The sequence below is a fragment of the Cryptotermes secundus genome, unplaced genomic scaffold, assembly GCF_002891405.2.
Source record: "Cryptotermes secundus unplaced genomic scaffold, Csec_1.0 scaffold1137, whole genome shotgun sequence".
Lineage (NCBI taxonomy): Eukaryota > Metazoa > Arthropoda > Insecta > Blattodea > Kalotermitidae > Cryptotermes > Cryptotermes secundus.
The window spans coordinates 1,074,805-1,092,893 of NW_019729230.1; the positions used below are offsets into that span (position 1 = coordinate 1,074,805).

At 38.0% G+C, this 18,089-nt stretch overlaps 1 protein-coding gene across 1 annotated transcript in view; it reads left to right on the plus strand.

Moving 5' to 3' along the window:
* Nucleotides 1–17,181, plus strand: part of LOC111865592 — a 368,127-nt gene extending 350,946 nt beyond the window's left edge. Inside the window, exons 2-3 of the mRNA XM_023853760.2 lie at nt 2,647–2,807; nt 12,044–17,181. Of these exons, the coding sequence (XP_023709528.1) occupies nt 2,647–2,807; nt 12,044–12,103 (221 nt within the window). The 3' untranslated portion in view covers nt 12,104–17,181. The remainder of the gene's footprint in view (nt 1–2,646; nt 2,808–12,043) is intronic.
* The last annotated feature ends 908 nt before the right edge of the window (nt 17,182–18,089 follow it).

Below are 18,089 nucleotides of genomic sequence, written 5' to 3' on the forward strand. Positions count from 1 at the left end.
TAATCTCACGTTTAAATTTTAAACTATGTGCAGTGTAGCAGCTACGTGAGTGTATACACCTGATGATGGCCATTTACGGCCGAAACATGTAGTGTAGAAGAAAGGAAGACGAAAGAACTACAATAAATTATTGCACTTAGGACGGAGTTTGTGTCATATATTTAAATCTGATGTTACATAGGTGGTCAACTGTGCAGGCATTGCACTGCTACGTGAAGTAAATAGCAACTACCTTCATAAAGTTGGGTTATGTCAGAAGTTACTCATCTGCTTAAAAATTTTCAGCATTTTATGGAACCCGAAAGTTCATTGTCGCATTAAGAATAACCTGACAAGTTCAAGACCCTATGTAACATTTCGTAGCACGCTCATTTCTTGCGATGACCAGTTCTTATTTCTACGACCAATCGCAAAGCTGGAGGACCACCCCTTGTCAGCTGTCCCAGACTGATTATTCGATGTATTCGCAGCTACCGTAATGTATTCACAGCAATTTCCTTAGTCAGCGTCTTGAGGGCGCGCCGTGTCACAGTAAGAAAGGACCTAACATGGGCAGTAAATAGTAATTATATCAGAAAGGTTAAAATAAAATTAACATGCGTTGTGTGGGTAAACGCTGTAAGGAAACTGCTACTTTAATTCTGAGTTGCATATAAATATATATAACCAGTACGTGCAAAGTATTAAAGTTCCCATGAATTAATGAATGAAAAGAAATATTCATTGATGTGTACTGCCTGATGATGGCTTTATAAGCCGAGACGTAGCACACTGTCATATCATTAAGACCAATAAACTTTTATACACAGTGAGATGTGACTGAGACCGTCATAGTTGTTGTGTTGAGATGGAAACCAATAATGAAGTAGTTATGTAGGATAACACAACAGGATGCATTCGTTTATCAAATGAGACTTTAGATTATCAAGCGGAAAATATAAAGATGAATATCTTCCAGGGCACCACTTAGTTTAGTTAAACCTTACGAATATATTTCTGATGAACCTGCTGCCTCCATGTTCAGGGTAAAAGAGTAAGATGCGGGAAAAGAAACAGAGAACAGATATAGAGGCGTGAAGAAATCAGATGAGCCTGCGAGAGGGGTAGTAGTAGATAGAACAAGGAAAAATGTAGGGGCAAAGTATCTGGGAAGCATTGGGAGCCTAATATACAGCACCTCATGCTACAAGAGTGTAAACCTTAATATTTATGTAATACGCACTTCAATTTATTTCTGGTGGCGTGAATTCTTATGCCTTCTCTTATAAATTTATATCACAAAGTATAGATTTTCATATGTCCTGCGTGTATTTTAATATACGTTCTCTTTATGAATGACGTCACTGTGTAGATGTAGCATTTAATATAACCATAACTACAATCAACATTATGCTGAAATTCTATGTATTTTGTATGAATTTTTTCTGTTGTTTGAAATCAATGAAGCTGTTTTGCGAAAGTTTCAGAGGTTGATAATGGAATTCTGTTCTTTATCCAGTCAGCCATTTAACCAAACCCTACTGGGGCACTTTATCGGGGATAAATCTATATTATATTTAAGCATCCTGTTGCTCTATACACTTCTATATGTAATAATACAAATGCGGTCGTGAATGCAACAATTTATTTGGTTGTAGATCTTTGCCTTTTCTTCCTCTATACTACATGTTTCGGCCGTAACTGGCCATCATCAGGTGTATTTTTCATCTTTAATACGCTAATAGCGTATTAAGGATGAGCAGCGACACACACACAGGGAGCCTGCACAGAATAATACGTGAACGGTGCTGGAAACAAGAAATAGCCGCTGAAGCACGTGTGGACACAGAGCGGGTATCCCTGTGATTTAAAACTTTAAATTTTGAATTTTAAAAGTTATAAAATTTTAAATTAAAATTCTAAAATCAAATTAATGAGCATATGTTGGCGAGATTTTAAACAAAACTGACAGGCTGGTGTTTTAGATTTTGAATTGTGTGCAGTGTGACAGCTACGTAGTGAAAAATACACCTGATGATGGCAAGTTACGGCCGAAACATGTAATGTAGAGGAAGAAAAGACAAAGAACTACAACCAAATAAATTGTTGCATTCACGACGGCATTTATATTATAACATATAGAAGGAGATAAATCTGCCCGACCATTGAACGGACAGAAAACTTCCATCTCTTACAAGCATCAAAATACATGAAAATTTATCTCCGCGCCATCTTTAACCGCCTCTTCCGGCAAGAAACAAACAGAATAAAGCGAAAGTGAATCTTATGCTTCTGTTACTGTCCATTTATTTTTATAAAATACCATAAATATCTGTTACCATCAAAAATTCTGTCACTTGCAGAAGAGACCAATATTGGGTTATACATACAGAGTGGCCCAAAAATTAGTTTACCTAAAATATTCTTTCGTATTAACGGAAACATTCAGATCTAAACCTGACAGTCAATTAGTAGAACGGTATCACGGTGTTATGGGTTGTCCATTGAACTTTGAGGGTCTCATTTCGAACATTTTTTGTGAACTCAGACTTGTCTGGCTTTTATATTATACATTTTACTAATCAGTGAACTGAAATTTGGGCCATCCTGTTTATACAGAAGTAACTAATCAACTAAGAAGTAACCAAGCCCTGTCTTGTATTACAGAATGCCCACCCGCGGAAGACGGTATGGACAGGTTCGCGTGTCCAACCCCGGACAGGATGGGGAGGTATCGCTGTATAGAAGACCACGTCCTCTGCGACGGTTACATAGACTGCCCCAAAGGGGAAGATGAGGACCGACAAGGTTGCATGTTCTATAAAACGGTTTGTATGAAGCAGTATTCTCTGAAAAATCTACATGAAGCAGAGTCCCTGAGTCAAGTAATTCCCCCCCTTTTATGGGGCCCGAAGGACTATTACGGCGTTCACAAGAGCCCCGCAACCCAACTTCATTCTGAAATAATTTAGTCCAGTTTACAACTTTAATATTATCTCTTCTACTTCCCAGTGCTCCTCCCCTTTGAGTTTCTGGACCAAATATTTGTGTACATTTCACATTTTCCAAATGTCTTTTGTGTATCCTGTCTGTGTGATCCTTCTGTGTTTGATCAGCGTAAGAATACAAATTATAAGATTCGCCGTCTTGAAGTTTTGTCCGAGAGCTTTATTACTTCTCCACACTTAGGTCATAATATTCTTGTTAACGTCCTTTAACCCTAGTCCTTTCTGACATGACGTAGATTAGGTAAACAATACTTCTGGCTTTGTCAAGACAGAAGGTGATGAGCTTAGGGTCAGTAATTTCTTCTCACTTTCGTCTTATAATGAAGTTTTGTTAAAGGTAAAGGTAAAACTATCCCTGTAACAGACCTTTGAGGTCCATATACTTGTGAAACGTCGAGGCTCCCACATTATCTAGACAATCGGCTCACAGATGGCGGTGAGGTCAGCTTTACTCGCCAGCCACCCTTTATCCCCCAGAAAGATTCCTGGTACTCATTTCTGTCAGAGGCTTAGTCGAACCCAGGGCCATAGTGTTGCTGGAAGGATTAGGTCAATTGAAAAATCCACCTCATCGGGACTCGAACCTGCGACCTCTCGGCTTGTAGAATAGTACCTCAACCAACTATGCTACCGCGTGCCCCAAAGTTGTATTATAATGACATATTATCCGATAAATTTACAAACATAATAAGTTAAGCTTTCCAGCAATTTACGGAACGTTGAAGACACATCAAGATAATTTATTTTTCTAAACCGAAATAGAAACGAATGCTCTCTGGATATAAAATAATAATGAAACCGAACACAATTTCTATGCAAGAATAATGTGGATTTTGAGTCATTGGAATGTGTATTTATTATAAAAAATTAACAGTATTTTATGTATATCTGTTTTCTTGATGTGGTTTCCGTAACTAAATATATATCTGTAGCTAAAACTGGTTGGTGGCATCGTGCAATATCCTACTTAAAGTGACTGTCAGTAATTGAGGAAGAATAAGAAATTCGGAAACTTTTTCTTTCCTTGGCACTACAGCCCCAGTGGGCCTGGGCCTACCTCCATGAACTTCTCCGTTCACTTCGATTTTTCTAGATCTTACACATTCGGTAGGACTCCTTGGGCGGGTGAACAGTTCGTCGCAAGGCCTCTACATGTACACAAACACAGAAAAACGCACACACACAAACTAAACATCCATGCCCTGATTGGGATTCGAACCCACGATCCCGGTTTCCAAGCGAGCGAAGACAATACATGCCTTATACGGCTCGGCTACCGTGACCGGCCGGAAACTTATTTACATTGCGTAATTCTGGTAATGAGACATCAATAACATACGTCAGTAAGACGACACTTACTTTTCTTTGTGTTTACTTCTAGACCAACCTTCTTACTAGCGTCAGTTGCAGCTTCTGTGTTCCTTCAGAGCATTTATTTCGTCTCCCAGTAAATTCACATCATCAATATAGACCAACAGCTGAGGTGTCCCATTTAATTTCAGTCCCAGCTGAATTTCTTGTACCTTCCTAATGAGCTTTTCTAAAGCAAAGTTGAAAACCATCGCCCCTAATTTTAGACCATTCTGGATAGGAAACGTATCAGACGAATGTTCGCCTGTAGAGACTTTACTACGTATGTTTATTTAAACACGTTTTAATAAGTGTAACTAATTTAATGGACATACCAAACTCTATGGGGGCCGGTCACGGTGGCCAAGCGGTCTAAGGCATGCACTGTCTTCGCTCGCTTGGAAACCGGGATCGTGGGTTCGGATCCCACTCAGGGCATGGATGTTTAGTTTGTGTGTGTGCGTTTTTCTGTGTTTGTGTACAGGTAGAGGCATTGCGACGAGCTGATCACCCGCCCAAGGAGTCCTACCGAATGTGTATGATCTAGAAAAACCGAAGTGAACGGAGAATTTCATGGAGGGAGGCCTAGGCCCACTCGGGCTGTAGTGCCAAGAAAAAAAAACTCTATGGGGACACGCGGTAGCGTAATTGGTTGAGGCATTATGCTACAAGTCGAAAGGTCGCGGGTTCAAGCCCCGATGAGGTCATTGGATTTTTTCAATTGACCTAATCCTCCCGGCCGCACTATGGCTTTGGGGTCGACTCAGCCTCTAACAGAAATGATTACTAGGAATTAATTAAATGATTTTCCTGGGGAGCAAAGCGTGGCCGGCGGGTAAGGCAGACAACCTCACCTCCATCTTTGAGCCGATTGTCTAGATAATGTGGGACCCTCAACGTCTCACAACCCTATGGGCCTTCATGGCCTGTTACAGGGATAGCTTTACTTTACTTTTACTTTTACCCAACTCTATGAGAATACTGTACAATACTTCCCTTCCCAACTCAGATATATGCTTTCTTGAAGCCTATGAATAGTTGATGTACTGTCTCATTTTACTCCCATTTTTAATCCGGCATCTGATGAATGCAAGGAAAGCGATCAATTGTTGATCTGTTACATGATGACCCCCAGTCATTTTATCTACGTATGGACTTCACCTTGAAGGGAGTATATTGAATTGAAAATTATTACAGTACGTTTTATCGCCCTCCATGTAAACGGGTGCAATAATGGAGTACTTCCGCTTCTGAGGCAGTTCTTTCCTACTTGAAGTAGAATTATTGGGTTTATGGATTCAAGAACGTGATGGAGTCAGGATAAGTTCTGCCTGAATTTCACCACTAGCTGCAGATTTATGACTTTCCAAATTTGCAATATCAATTTTAAATTCAAACGGACTAGGATCGGCTACTAACCGCTCAGCTGTATGTGTTTCTGTCTGCCTAACATCACTGCCCCTATGTACATTCAGTAACTGAGAGAAGTAGTTCCTCCACCTATTCAAAATATTGTGGGAATCTGTAAGCAAGTCACTGTCCTCATCACTTACTATAGGTTGGTAACCCTTCTTGAAGTCATTTATTCTATAACGTTCTTTTTCTTACTGTTTATTGCAAGCTCATATATTCCCTGCTTTTTAGTTCTAAAATGGCTGCTAGCTTCATGTCTTATGTTCCCTAGATTATTTATTTGGCTCAGTTCCTGTAACCATCGCAGCTTGGCTTCTTTCCTTTGAACATCTTTGTCGAATCATGTTGCTTCAATTCGTAAAAAATTAGAATCTGTTTGACCAAATAAAAGTTATAAATATGTCTCTCTACTACGAGGTTGTTTTCTTGCTACTATCAAAAATTGTATTTATCTTCTGACTTGACCTTCTTTGGCTGTTGCGTTAAGAGTATTGTATGGGTGTTAATCATTCCTATTATGTAGTTCTGTGCCTGAGGAAAATTATTACGAAAAATGTTTCTGTGTATAACTGTCCTAAATTTACTTTTTCCTAAAGAGTTGTGATCGCATTTTGAATTCATAAATTCCTAAATGTTATGTAACTGGGCTATCAGCGTTGCCAGGTGCTTTCGGGCTTGCGCAGATAAACCATACGTTGCTACACTTCTGGATTTACCTCAGTAAGTACAATGTGAATAAAGAAGTCACGTGTGTAAGGGGGCCAATTATGTAAATTCAAGTCTTCACTGCCGAACACAAAACCGCTACACGTGGCTTGACTTTCGCTTTCTGCTTCTGACGGGACAGCCCGCTCTGAATATATTTAACTTGCGCAGATTATTGTCTTCTGAAATGGAACACATCATATAGCGTTACATATTTACAAATATTTCGGTGAAACCTCTCACCTCCATCTTCAGGGTAGAAGAATAAGCCACGTAATGGCAACGTTAGTGGCTGCATTGCGGCCGGCTCTCTCCGCCAACACATATTGTCCGGGTTTCGAGCCCTGTTTTGGACTCAGAGTGTGAGGTGCAGCGAGAATCCTGTGTTAGTCTTACTTATTACTCCATATCTGATGAGAACATAAGTCTGACATGTGACGCAGTAACTCGAAAATGAGGAAATGCTGGGAACGTAGTGATGGTGAGATTTGAGACAGGCTTTGAGTGAACCAGAGCTAGTAATGAGAACAGAGTAAATAATATTGCTTCCTTTAAAGAGATATTTACAGTTCCACCTTGAATCTGGAGTCGTCAGATTACTGCAAAATAATGGTAACGCTCCGTCAGACAACATGGAGTCATATCCTGAAGGACAGAGCCGTACGAACTCAAACTCTGACACAGGTTTATGAAAGTTGTGCGGAAGATGGAAGCCATGGTAAAATACAAGTATAGCTGGATGAAGAATGAAATAAAGAAGGAAACAAACAAGAAGAAAGGAATAATTAGATATACTTGTCATGGTGTGGAAGAGAGAGACAGGATCATTGTGTCGTACCTGCGAAGTTCAGGAAAATAGAGTGCCACAGTGGAACGAAACCGTTTCTTAGCCTTGATTTTTAAAGATGTGTGTTAAAAGTAATATTTTAAGAAGTCGCTGTAGAACGTTGGTATAGCGATTGGTTACGGGCTGGACGACCGAAGGGTAGGAGTTCGAGCCCCGATAGGGTCAAGAATATTATCTTCTCCATGTCGTCCAGACTGGCTCTAAGGCCCACCCAGCCTCCTATCCATTGGGTACCGGGGGGTTTAACCCGTTGGTAAGGCTGGCTGATCGTGAAGCTGACCACTCACCACAAATTAATGCTAAAGTCAAGAAAACGTTGATCTATACATTCACTCCCCCCTACGTCTTCATGGCGTAGCGCATAATCCGATAAGCACACGGACAATTTTACCTTTTTTACCTTTGTAGAAAGTATACAATTGCGTTAAATATGTGAGAGAGGAAATTTCTGGGCATTGTGTATGAACCAGTAACCTAGCATGAGGTCTGGATAACCATAACAAGGAATTGAAACAATTAGACCCTTCATCACATAACTGCATAATACCCTTGCTCTGTTAATATCAAAAGGGGAGGGTTGGAGTGTTCGGGGTATGTAACTCAAACGGACCAAACAAGCTTGTCGAAGAAATGTATTGAGAGTAAGACAAACGGCAGAAAGAAAGCTGGAAGGCCCAGACTGAAATGACTCGAAGATGTAGAGGATGATTTATCAGAGCTGAAAGAGAATAGATGGAGGCAAAAGCAAATAATAGAGCAGACTATATATCTATTGTATATCAGTCCAATGTTCTTCGAAGACTGTGTCGCCAAGAAAGTAGATGTAGCCAGATGGATATATTTTAGTCTCATGTCTGTAAGTTGTATTATATTCTGTACCTTTACGTTGAGTTCTAAAGTTACACGAATGACTTTACCGTCACTTTTAAGTTCAGCAATTAAGAAATTTTGTCTTTAGGGATACCTTAATATTATCCTAAGGTAACTTTATAAAGTAACTTTATAAAGGTAACTTTATAAATTCTCTCATTTTCTTCCAGGAGCAGGTGTTGAGTATAAATCTCTTTATAACAAACGAGGAACAAACTTGAAGGTTTTATGAGCTACTTTAAGCAGAGTTACTGCCATCTACCTGCTCTTAAGAGGATTAACGGGCGGAATAGGGAAGTGTCCCCCATGTTGGACAGATCTATCAGGACATAATATAAACGCATTGAATTAACTTACAGCCCATTTTTGTAGGTCAGCTACCTTATTCTAATAACATAATGAAACTGGAATAATGTTTTCCTTGAAGAGTATGGTCTTCTAAGAGGTAACATTGTGTAGTTCGGGGAGAGTCCGAAGTTTCGAAGGAGCATATTCCCTCTATCTTCAGGGTTGAAGTTGGAGGTCACATATTAATTAGAAATGTCGGACTTTCTAGGAGCTACACAGCCTTATAACACAGAGACCATAGTGTTCACACTCACTTCCAGAGAACTTAACCTAACCTAACCTAACCTAACCTATTCTTTTCTCTACATATTTAGCTGCAGAAAATATGATTCTTTCTTTTTTTCACGACATAAAAATTAAAAATTTTAAATTCACACAGTGGGGGGTTGAGTCCAGTTGGGTCCACTCGTCACGGCGGCCACCGATTGGCCTCTTGTACCTGCCACGGGTGATTATGATGGTGGAGAATTTAGTGGAATGAAGATTGGCAAGGGAAACCGAAGTACTCGGAGAAAACCTGCCCCAGTGCCAATTTGTCCGCCACAAATCCCACTTGACCAGACCCGGGCAGCCGAGGTGGGAAGCCAGCGACTAACCGCTTGAGCTATGGCGCGGCCTATCACACGACATAACTGAGTGTTTCATGAAAGACCCCATTTCCCTTTACTCTTTCAGGGCTGCCCTTTCAATCCTAGCCTTGTCTGTTCTGAGTGGCCCACCTTCCTCATAAGCTTAGTTAACTTCTATGAGACCACGTACATTATGAGACATCCGATAAGACCACCATCATGAGAACCCCAAGTCTCGCGGTGTTGAATATTGTTTTCCTTTTTTGTTACGGTGCTTGAATGCTCCGAAATAATAAACCTAAGAAATAATCCAAGGCTTAGATTTCTCAAATAAGAGGAAATATTCAAAGTTGAGGACAGGAGTCTACTGAGAATATATATATATAGGTATACTTCTGACAAACCATATCTAGATATAAGCCGGGATGATGGGTTCGAATCTCACACAAGGCATCTTTGTTTGGTATGTGTTTATTCTGTATTTGTGTTGTCCTGTGTTTAGGTAAAGGCTTTGCGACGATCTGATCACTCGTCCAAGGAGTCCTACCGTCTGTAAAATGATCATGAAACTGAAAAAAAAAAATCAGGGGCCAGTGCCTAAGGAGGCTGTAGAGCCAATGGAAAAATAAGTGTGAAGAAATGAATGGAGCATATTTCCAAACTCCTCATATCCTTGACAGCGTGGTATGAAGCAGGGGGATGTCATAAATTTACTTTCATAACTACGCTCTTGTATAATTTCAGAAATGCATTATTTGCCAAAAATTATTTTTACAGTCTGGCTATCTGGATGAATCAATTGTTTATTCGGCGAAAATCCGTATGGGTGAGTGGATTGGTTGATTAATGGGTGGACTGTTGATTGGATGGATTAATGGGAAGCGTTATGAGTAAATTAAAATGGGGACTGATGAATGAATGGAAGGTCGAATACATAGATTATTAGATTGTTGAAATTATTGATTAATTGNCGGCCGATGTGTAATACCATCAACTTTTATTTCCAAGTCATGACACACAACAGAGTGCAAAAAATTAATGTCCTTCTTTCAGTTGGTGTGGGCAAACTACCTAGAGCGACCAGTGCTCCTACATCTCCAGTTCTTAATCTATGTGCAGTCTGTTCTTTCGTTTTGGAGGTGGCCGACCCTTCCACAATGTCCTGACCATCCTGATATTCATTTTAGAAATACAGACTGAAGGTTTGACCCTTAACTTCATGATCTCCAGCACAAGAGCTTTCCAGAAGATCCTGCTGGACGCCCTCTCTATTCCAAGATGTAGTTACTCCTGTAAGTCACGGTCCATGAATCCAGTACCACCTTCTGATTACACCTGACTTCTCTTCTTGAGTGTCCATCTTTTCGAGGCTCCTCTTGCTGCACTGTCCCTGGTCCTATTTTTCCATCATTTCTTTTCAACCATAGGTCCTATACAACAGTATTAATTCAGGCACCATATAAACATTTCAAGATTTCCAGTTATTCACGTCAGCCTTACAACATTTAGTTATGTTTGATCTGTACTGATCTAGTTGATAGTGGTCAGAATTCAATGTATCCTTTATTTTTTGCTTTCCTAACCTAATGACTTCCACAGTTGTTGAATTGCTGGCTGCATGCATTCTTCAGTTATTTTCAAAATACTGAGAATGGTAATAGATGACATTGTTCCGTGCAGAAGGAAAAATTGCAGGTTCTCCTCTGAGAGTACACACAAATTTACATATACATTATTTGAGCTTCTGCTTGTAAAAGAAGTGCGCATTCTAGTAAAGAAATGTGATAAAATACAAAACATGGGTCTACAAAAAATTTCAAGTAATGCATCAATAAAATGCATGTAATATTGAAAGGATAACATCTTTCAATTAATGTTACAGGCCAGTTCAAGAAACACCCACACTCTCTGACAAAGGGGAAAGAAATATGGCAAATCTAGTCAAGATTGTAAACAAAGAATCCTTCAGAATACTCAAATCTATCATTGTCCATAGTTTTGAAATGTGTCTTTCATAATCTAACATTTACTTTAATTCCATGTATCTTTTTTTTCAGTTTGTCTGTATGCATATCTATATTTATACACTGCAAAATACAACAACAAAAATTGTAATGAGTGTGTAATATATTTAACATTATGGCTGTTGATATTTTGGTAATCCTGTACACTGATACCCACCTGACATCCTTAACAAGCATGTTGGCTTAAGCAATATACTCGTATCTGCCTATCTGTGTTCAGGAGGTGCCTGGTTTGAACTTAGCCAAAGACTGACTATTCCAACAGAAGTATATATATATAGGCTTCCCCAGTCTTTCCAAGCAAATTCTGGAGGGCATACCTTAAACTACTGCAAAGCAGCTTCCTTCCACTTCCTTCACAGTTCATCATTACTATCATTAAGTCATTTGACAGAATATACTCAGAGTTACTGACAGTGTCATTAAATAAACTACTACTGCCGGCATATCACATTCAGTATAGCAACTGGCTATGGGCTGGACGACCAAGGAGTTCGAGTCCCTGCAGAGTCAAGAATTTTCTCTTCTCTATGCCTTCCAGACTGGCTCTGGGGCTCACCTACCCTCCTATCCAATGGATACTGGGGGCTCTTTCTCTGGGGATAAAGCGGCTGGGGCGTGAAGCTGACCACCCAATTCAAACTAATGCCGAGGTCAAAAAATGTGGATCTATACATCCACTTCCCTATAGGCCTTCATGGCACAGTGCTAAATTAGTTAAGCACAGGACAACTTTACTTTTTTACCTTACTACTGCTTCTACCACTATTATTACTACTCTGCTGTTGCTGCTGCTGCTGCTGCTGCTACTACTACTACTACTACTACTACTACTACTACTACTACTACCAACTCCACCACCATTTGTGTATTCTTGTATAAGTATTGTGGGCACCATCTATATTAATTTCACTCTGGTGTTTGTTGCAGACGAAAGCCCACTTAGATGTACTGGCAGATGCACTACTACGGTGGGCCAGACAGCGCTAACAGAGGACATCAATGCCAGAATGACTGTACCAAGGATGGAGAGAACAAAAATACGCGAAACAAAACAGAATCTCATACTGTACCTATTTTTTATTTCGTCTACTGTTGTACCTCACTTACTCAGTCATTCCATCAAATTAGTCAACCTCAGTCATTCCAACAATAGAAAATAAAAAAACAGAATTTCTTCTCCAACTTGCTAGCTCGTTCCACATTGAGATGGAAATCAATGAGAACAGAGCATTCACAAAAGTATTATTCAAGCCTCCAACTAAAAAGAAAAAAAGAAAAAGAGCCCCACATCATTTCCTCTGACCCCCTCCTCCCCACAGCGACACTCTATATAATGGGCAACATGCATATTGATTACAAGGAGAGTGGAGTGCGCCCAAAATAAGAGGAAATGGCATTGTGATACTGTATCAAGAGATGGGTACACGGCCTATATAGAAATAAGCAGATGCGAATAAAGAGAACAGGCTAGCTAAGGACTGAAATACGAAATTTTAAACTCAGGAGTAGTAGTAAACCGTGATGTTATAATTATTTTAAGTAATTCATTATATTTAATTAATGTAACATATTTTCTGTAGAATCATTTTACAGACATATGCATTTGAGATGGCTACGTAATTAACAGTATATGACTGTAACTCTTAATGACAAGTGTCTCAAAACTAGGGACTGTACGCCTATAGCCCAGAAGAACCTTCAGAACTGGTCAGGTTTGGAACACATTTGTCATGCAACATTGAAAATCGAAGACCTAGATCAGATATGTCCATTAGGTCCCCCTCTCTGTTACTCACCACAGCATTTATAATGCCACAACCATCTGTTATGACTTGCTGTGTCTGATACTGAAGTCATTTGGCACTTCATACATTCTTCCTCAACAAAAGGCTTATTAGAAGCTCGTTGACATTCATTTATTTCAACATGAGAAATTTGTTGAAATTAAAATAATTCAAACTTACACCATGGAAATTATTGACCAAGTTAGAAAGTGTTTCAGTAGCAGAATATGTTTCTTAATTTTGTCTCCGAATAACAATTTTGTTTGGTGCTGATATGAACCGACAGGTTTGGATGCAAGGATCCGTTGTGGTGGTGCTTTGATACCAGCACTTCATCGAGTTCAAAACGGATTGAGATACAATAGGAGGGTGAGTCCAGAGTTTGACGTTTGGCTACCAGACAACGTTGATTTTATTTTCAGCCTCCTACCCCGAGCCTCGGCAGGAAGCTGATCGATGTCACATAACTCCTAAGACAGAGAGAAAGTAAAGTACTGGTTCTAAGACTGTATATATGAAAAGTTCAGAGGTAAATGAATTATAGCAAAGAAAAATTATTGTTCTGGAAAGTAGTATATGATGGGATATCAATTATGTTATAATGTAGTAATTTAACCAATTAGAACACAGCTTATATATATAAAACTAAACAAAAATCAACAAAAAAATGCTTATATTTAGAACAAAAAAACGTACTTTTATCAATGTTATATGTGGTATTACATAGCCCTGATCAATGTTGTTGATGTTGTAATAGTTGCAATGTGCAAATATGAATAATAAATTTAGTAATAATTTTAATAGGAATGAAATAATTGTAGAATACTCACACCCATCATATTACTATAGTAAAGGTGTATATGGTCACAGATTGGAGCAATTCTTAATCAGTAATATGTCAAATTATCTGTATTTGTGTCAATGTGTCTGTAGATGAAAGGCTCCACTGTGAAACTTGATGCTAGGAATGTGAACGACTTGATGACATTGTTTCATAGAGAGCACTGATTTCTGGATATGCAGGACAGACAACTGACGAGTGGGTCATGGTGTGCAGCACCAGAGGCTGGACTCTGTTGTCCATGTGGTCACATTGGACATGTCACAAAGGAAAGAGGCAGAAATTCTGTGAAGAGCTTCGGGCGATGACATGTATTATCATCCTGAGCCCCCGAACCGCTCTTCACAGATTCCCTATTTATAAACAGATTTAAACCAGAGGATATATTCATATTTCTTGTATAGTATTGTTAGAAACAATAAGAATTGCTATATTCAGACATTTTCTAAGGGACATTCCCATGCTCCACTGGACGCTCTGTTCATTAAATTGCACACCATGATCTGACATTCGTAGTTGCATTGGTTGGTTGAAATTGTTGGAGAGTAATAACTTGAGAAGGGCTTAGGAAATGTTGTTTGACAATTAGATCTAAAGAATATGATAAAAATATGCAGCTTGTTACGTAACCATCTCAACTGACTTTAAAGTAGCTATTACTGGGACACAGATATTTTTCATGGAAATACAAAGAGTATTTTCAAATTTCCTAGACATCAATATGCTTAGATAAAATGCTGATTTAAGAGCAACTAATTAATTTTCATTATATTATACTAAATTCTAAAATGGTTTATTTTTATTTTTATTTTGTAATGTTCATCTCTGCATTATCAAATATTTTAGATCTCTTAAACCATAAGACATCTCTCATTCCTGCAGTGTTCATGAGAGTGGTAAACATGGCAAATATCTGATATGTACAACGTATCAGTTCATTTTATATACGTCCGTAATAATACTGAGTGTTGAATTTATATTCAGGATCCTGAAGACATAATTGCTTTTAGAGGAAAAGCAATAAATGATAATCATTAAAATTTCGTGTCTCAAAGTCCTACTTCTGAGCTAACATGAAACAATAGAATTACACACTAGCAAAGTAAATACACGTATATAAAATCGGGTGCAGTTGTGTTTCTACAAGTATATATTTTTTCCACAGCTTGCTACTTGATGATTCAAAAGAGATAATTTCCTTATTAATTTGGAAGTCTTGAAAGACATTTGTTCACTAATTATTTTCCATAAATTAGCATATTTTCTATAAAAGTGTATGAAAATATATCATGTAAAGCCTATTGATGAAGATAGGAATTATAGCAAATTGGTGGCCTATTGTGAAATGTATTTAATGATAACCAAAATAATGAATAGATGCTGGTTCACAGTTAGAGGGAAGTTACATTAATTTGATTCTGTGGTATAATGACTATTGTTAAGCATAACTTTTTTATTTTGGGAGAAAATTAATGTAAATTGGTTAAGTATCAAAAAAAAGTGCTTATGAGCCATAAATTGAAATCAGAGATGGGAAGAGAAAATGTGTGATTTTCTCACATATTTGTATCTCCCATTATAGGAAATCCTGATTTGATCTCCAGAACTCTCACGTAAATTCCAATAAAAACAGCTCTAAATTAACCACAGAAATGTAATTATAGGCCACAGTCACCTCACAAGACACCATTCTCCCTTGTAAAATTAAATATTATCAACACTTTGAATAATTCAGTTTCATTTCACATGTGGAATTGTGTTTAACTTAAGGGATACCTGCCAGGGTTTTATGGCCAAGATATAGGTGGTCTGTTGAGCTAAGATCATAGGTGTTATTCTCTAGTAATAATTAATAAAAAAACAACATGACATCTTCCTGTAGCTTGTATGTTGCAGGCTTTTACTTCCTTCTAAATTCTGAATCAGCCTATATGTCATTGCTGTGGAACTGAGGCATAGAGTTTGGAGTTCATTCTACTAAAATATTGGAGTTGAAGTATTTGTGATGATGAATAACTTAAACAGGAATGTTTGGAGAAAGTCACGTTCTTATATTAACTGAGATTGTGAGGCTGCTTTCACACATTCTGATATTATCAGAACTAATATTGGATGCACTTAAACCCATATCTGTAAATTGTCTCTTTCACCCAGTCACCAGTCAAAAAATTGTTCCGTTGTACTGTCTTCAATATGATTGCTTGAGGTTTTTGAAGGAACATGCTGTTTCACACTTAAGAATATGAGAGGGAGGCAGAATGTTCCTTTTAAACATCAGTAAACTTATACCACACTACACGGCATTAAATCATAGAAGAGAGTATGCTTCATTTTTAAATAGTCTGCATTTTTAGTTGACACCCTAGCACATTCTAACAAGACTGAAAATCTATATAGCACCTGCTTAATAAGTGCTTTCAGCAGAAAAATTTTAAATGAAGCTGTTGAGACTATGATGAACTTTTCGCTTGTAACAAAAAAAGTTCAATTCACAATTAATTGATGATACTCAAACTGCAAGAATATATAGACATACTGAATAAATAAATGATAAGCATTAAGACTTCAATGTTACTTCATATATATATACTTCTTTAATCTACATCTTGTGCTTTGAGGCCCTGTAATAATACAGTAAAACTAATCTGATTTAATGCAGTTTGAAGTAAAAAAGACACTGTTGTATTTGTTTTCTTTCCTTATTGTGATCATGTTCTAGAGACTGACTGAATAACTGCTGAATATGGATATTTGAAAATATACTCCTGACATATGTTTTATTTTATTATCTCAAATTTCTGAAGGTAGAAATAAAGGTAAAGTTTCCCCTCTGCTTAATTCTTTAAGAACAATGTCTTGAAGACATATAGGGGAATGGAGGTACAGTTCTACCCTTCTTGACCTTGGCAGTAGATAAAGTTGAACATCCACCTTCACACCCTGGTAGCATTACCCCCAGAAAAAGTGCCTTCCCAGTACCCATTGGATAAGAGTCTGGGTGGGCTCTAGAACCGGTCTGGATACTATGGGGTTAGAGAAAAATATCTTGCCCCTGTCAGGAATTGAAATCCAGCTGTTCAGCCCACAGCCTATCACTATACCAATGCACAGAAATGTCTGTAATCTTCACTTAAAATCATGGTTAGATACATCGGCCTAAATGGAAATTGAATTAGTTTCTGAGTTGTTTTTATTGCCCACTGTCAAATTTTGTGAAAATCTGCCCATCAGTTCTTGAATTGTTCCATGCATGTGAGTGACCAGCAGACTGAGCAAACTTAATAGACTGTTTGTAACACTACAAAAGCTTCTAAAAAATTGGGTCATTGTTTAAACTGTTTTGAAACCATGATATTGTAAATAACTTTTTTTATCAGTAATCTGTCAGACGACAGGTCCACAGTCTCTCCCAAAACAGTTTCTCCACTTAATGCGATCTAGGGATTTCTCCTTCAAATGAGAACATCCTCTTCTTTCCCCAAGGTCATCCAGCATCTTCTTACGTCTTCTGGTTCGCATACATGGTGTCTCTGTGTTTGGAAAGAGACTATCCAGGAAAAGTGATAATGTGGTAGTTTTTCCATTTGCTTTCCACATCGCATTCCACATTGCTTTCTTGTCCAATGCATACAAATTTCTTTAAATATCAACAAACAGAAAAATGGGCCACACCATACCAGATATTCAAGAGTGGTTTTAAAATGGCAGTTGATAACACTGGATTTTCTCAAAAAAAGTCTAACATGAACTGGTACTGACACTGATAATGTCAAATTTGTGAAGGCAGCCTAAGCAGGTGTTTTGTTGCATTTCTAACAAAAAATCAGCCGATTGTAGCAAGTGTTATTGTCAAAAAGTTTCCCATCAAGAAGTTTCTGAAACAAAAAACCATGTGATTTGTTGTCTCTAGTATCATTTCTTCCATTAACCTAAGAGATGAACCCTAGTGTTTATATTTTTCTAGATTGCAGAGCATGTGGTTATTGCTTCATTATTTCACTTCTGTAGTCACTGAAAACAGTCAGTAACATTATTAAGATATTGTATTATAAACAATTCATAGGCATTTTGTTACCAGAAATATATACAAGTCATTAATAATGTTGTTAAGCAAAAGTTATAATTTTTATGAAGCTTTAGTTCATATACTGTAAAACTCGTAATTCACAGCTTGGTTTCATTGCATGTCATTTGCTAGTGGTTACATAAATTGGAAGTTGGGCGGTGGCTGTGCTCACAGTGGTTGCAGTCGATTTCTTTAGCACAGGAAGAAAAGGACATAACAATACAGAAAATTCCAGAACCCTTCAATTTGGAACAAATTAAATGATTTTGAATGGTTTAAATA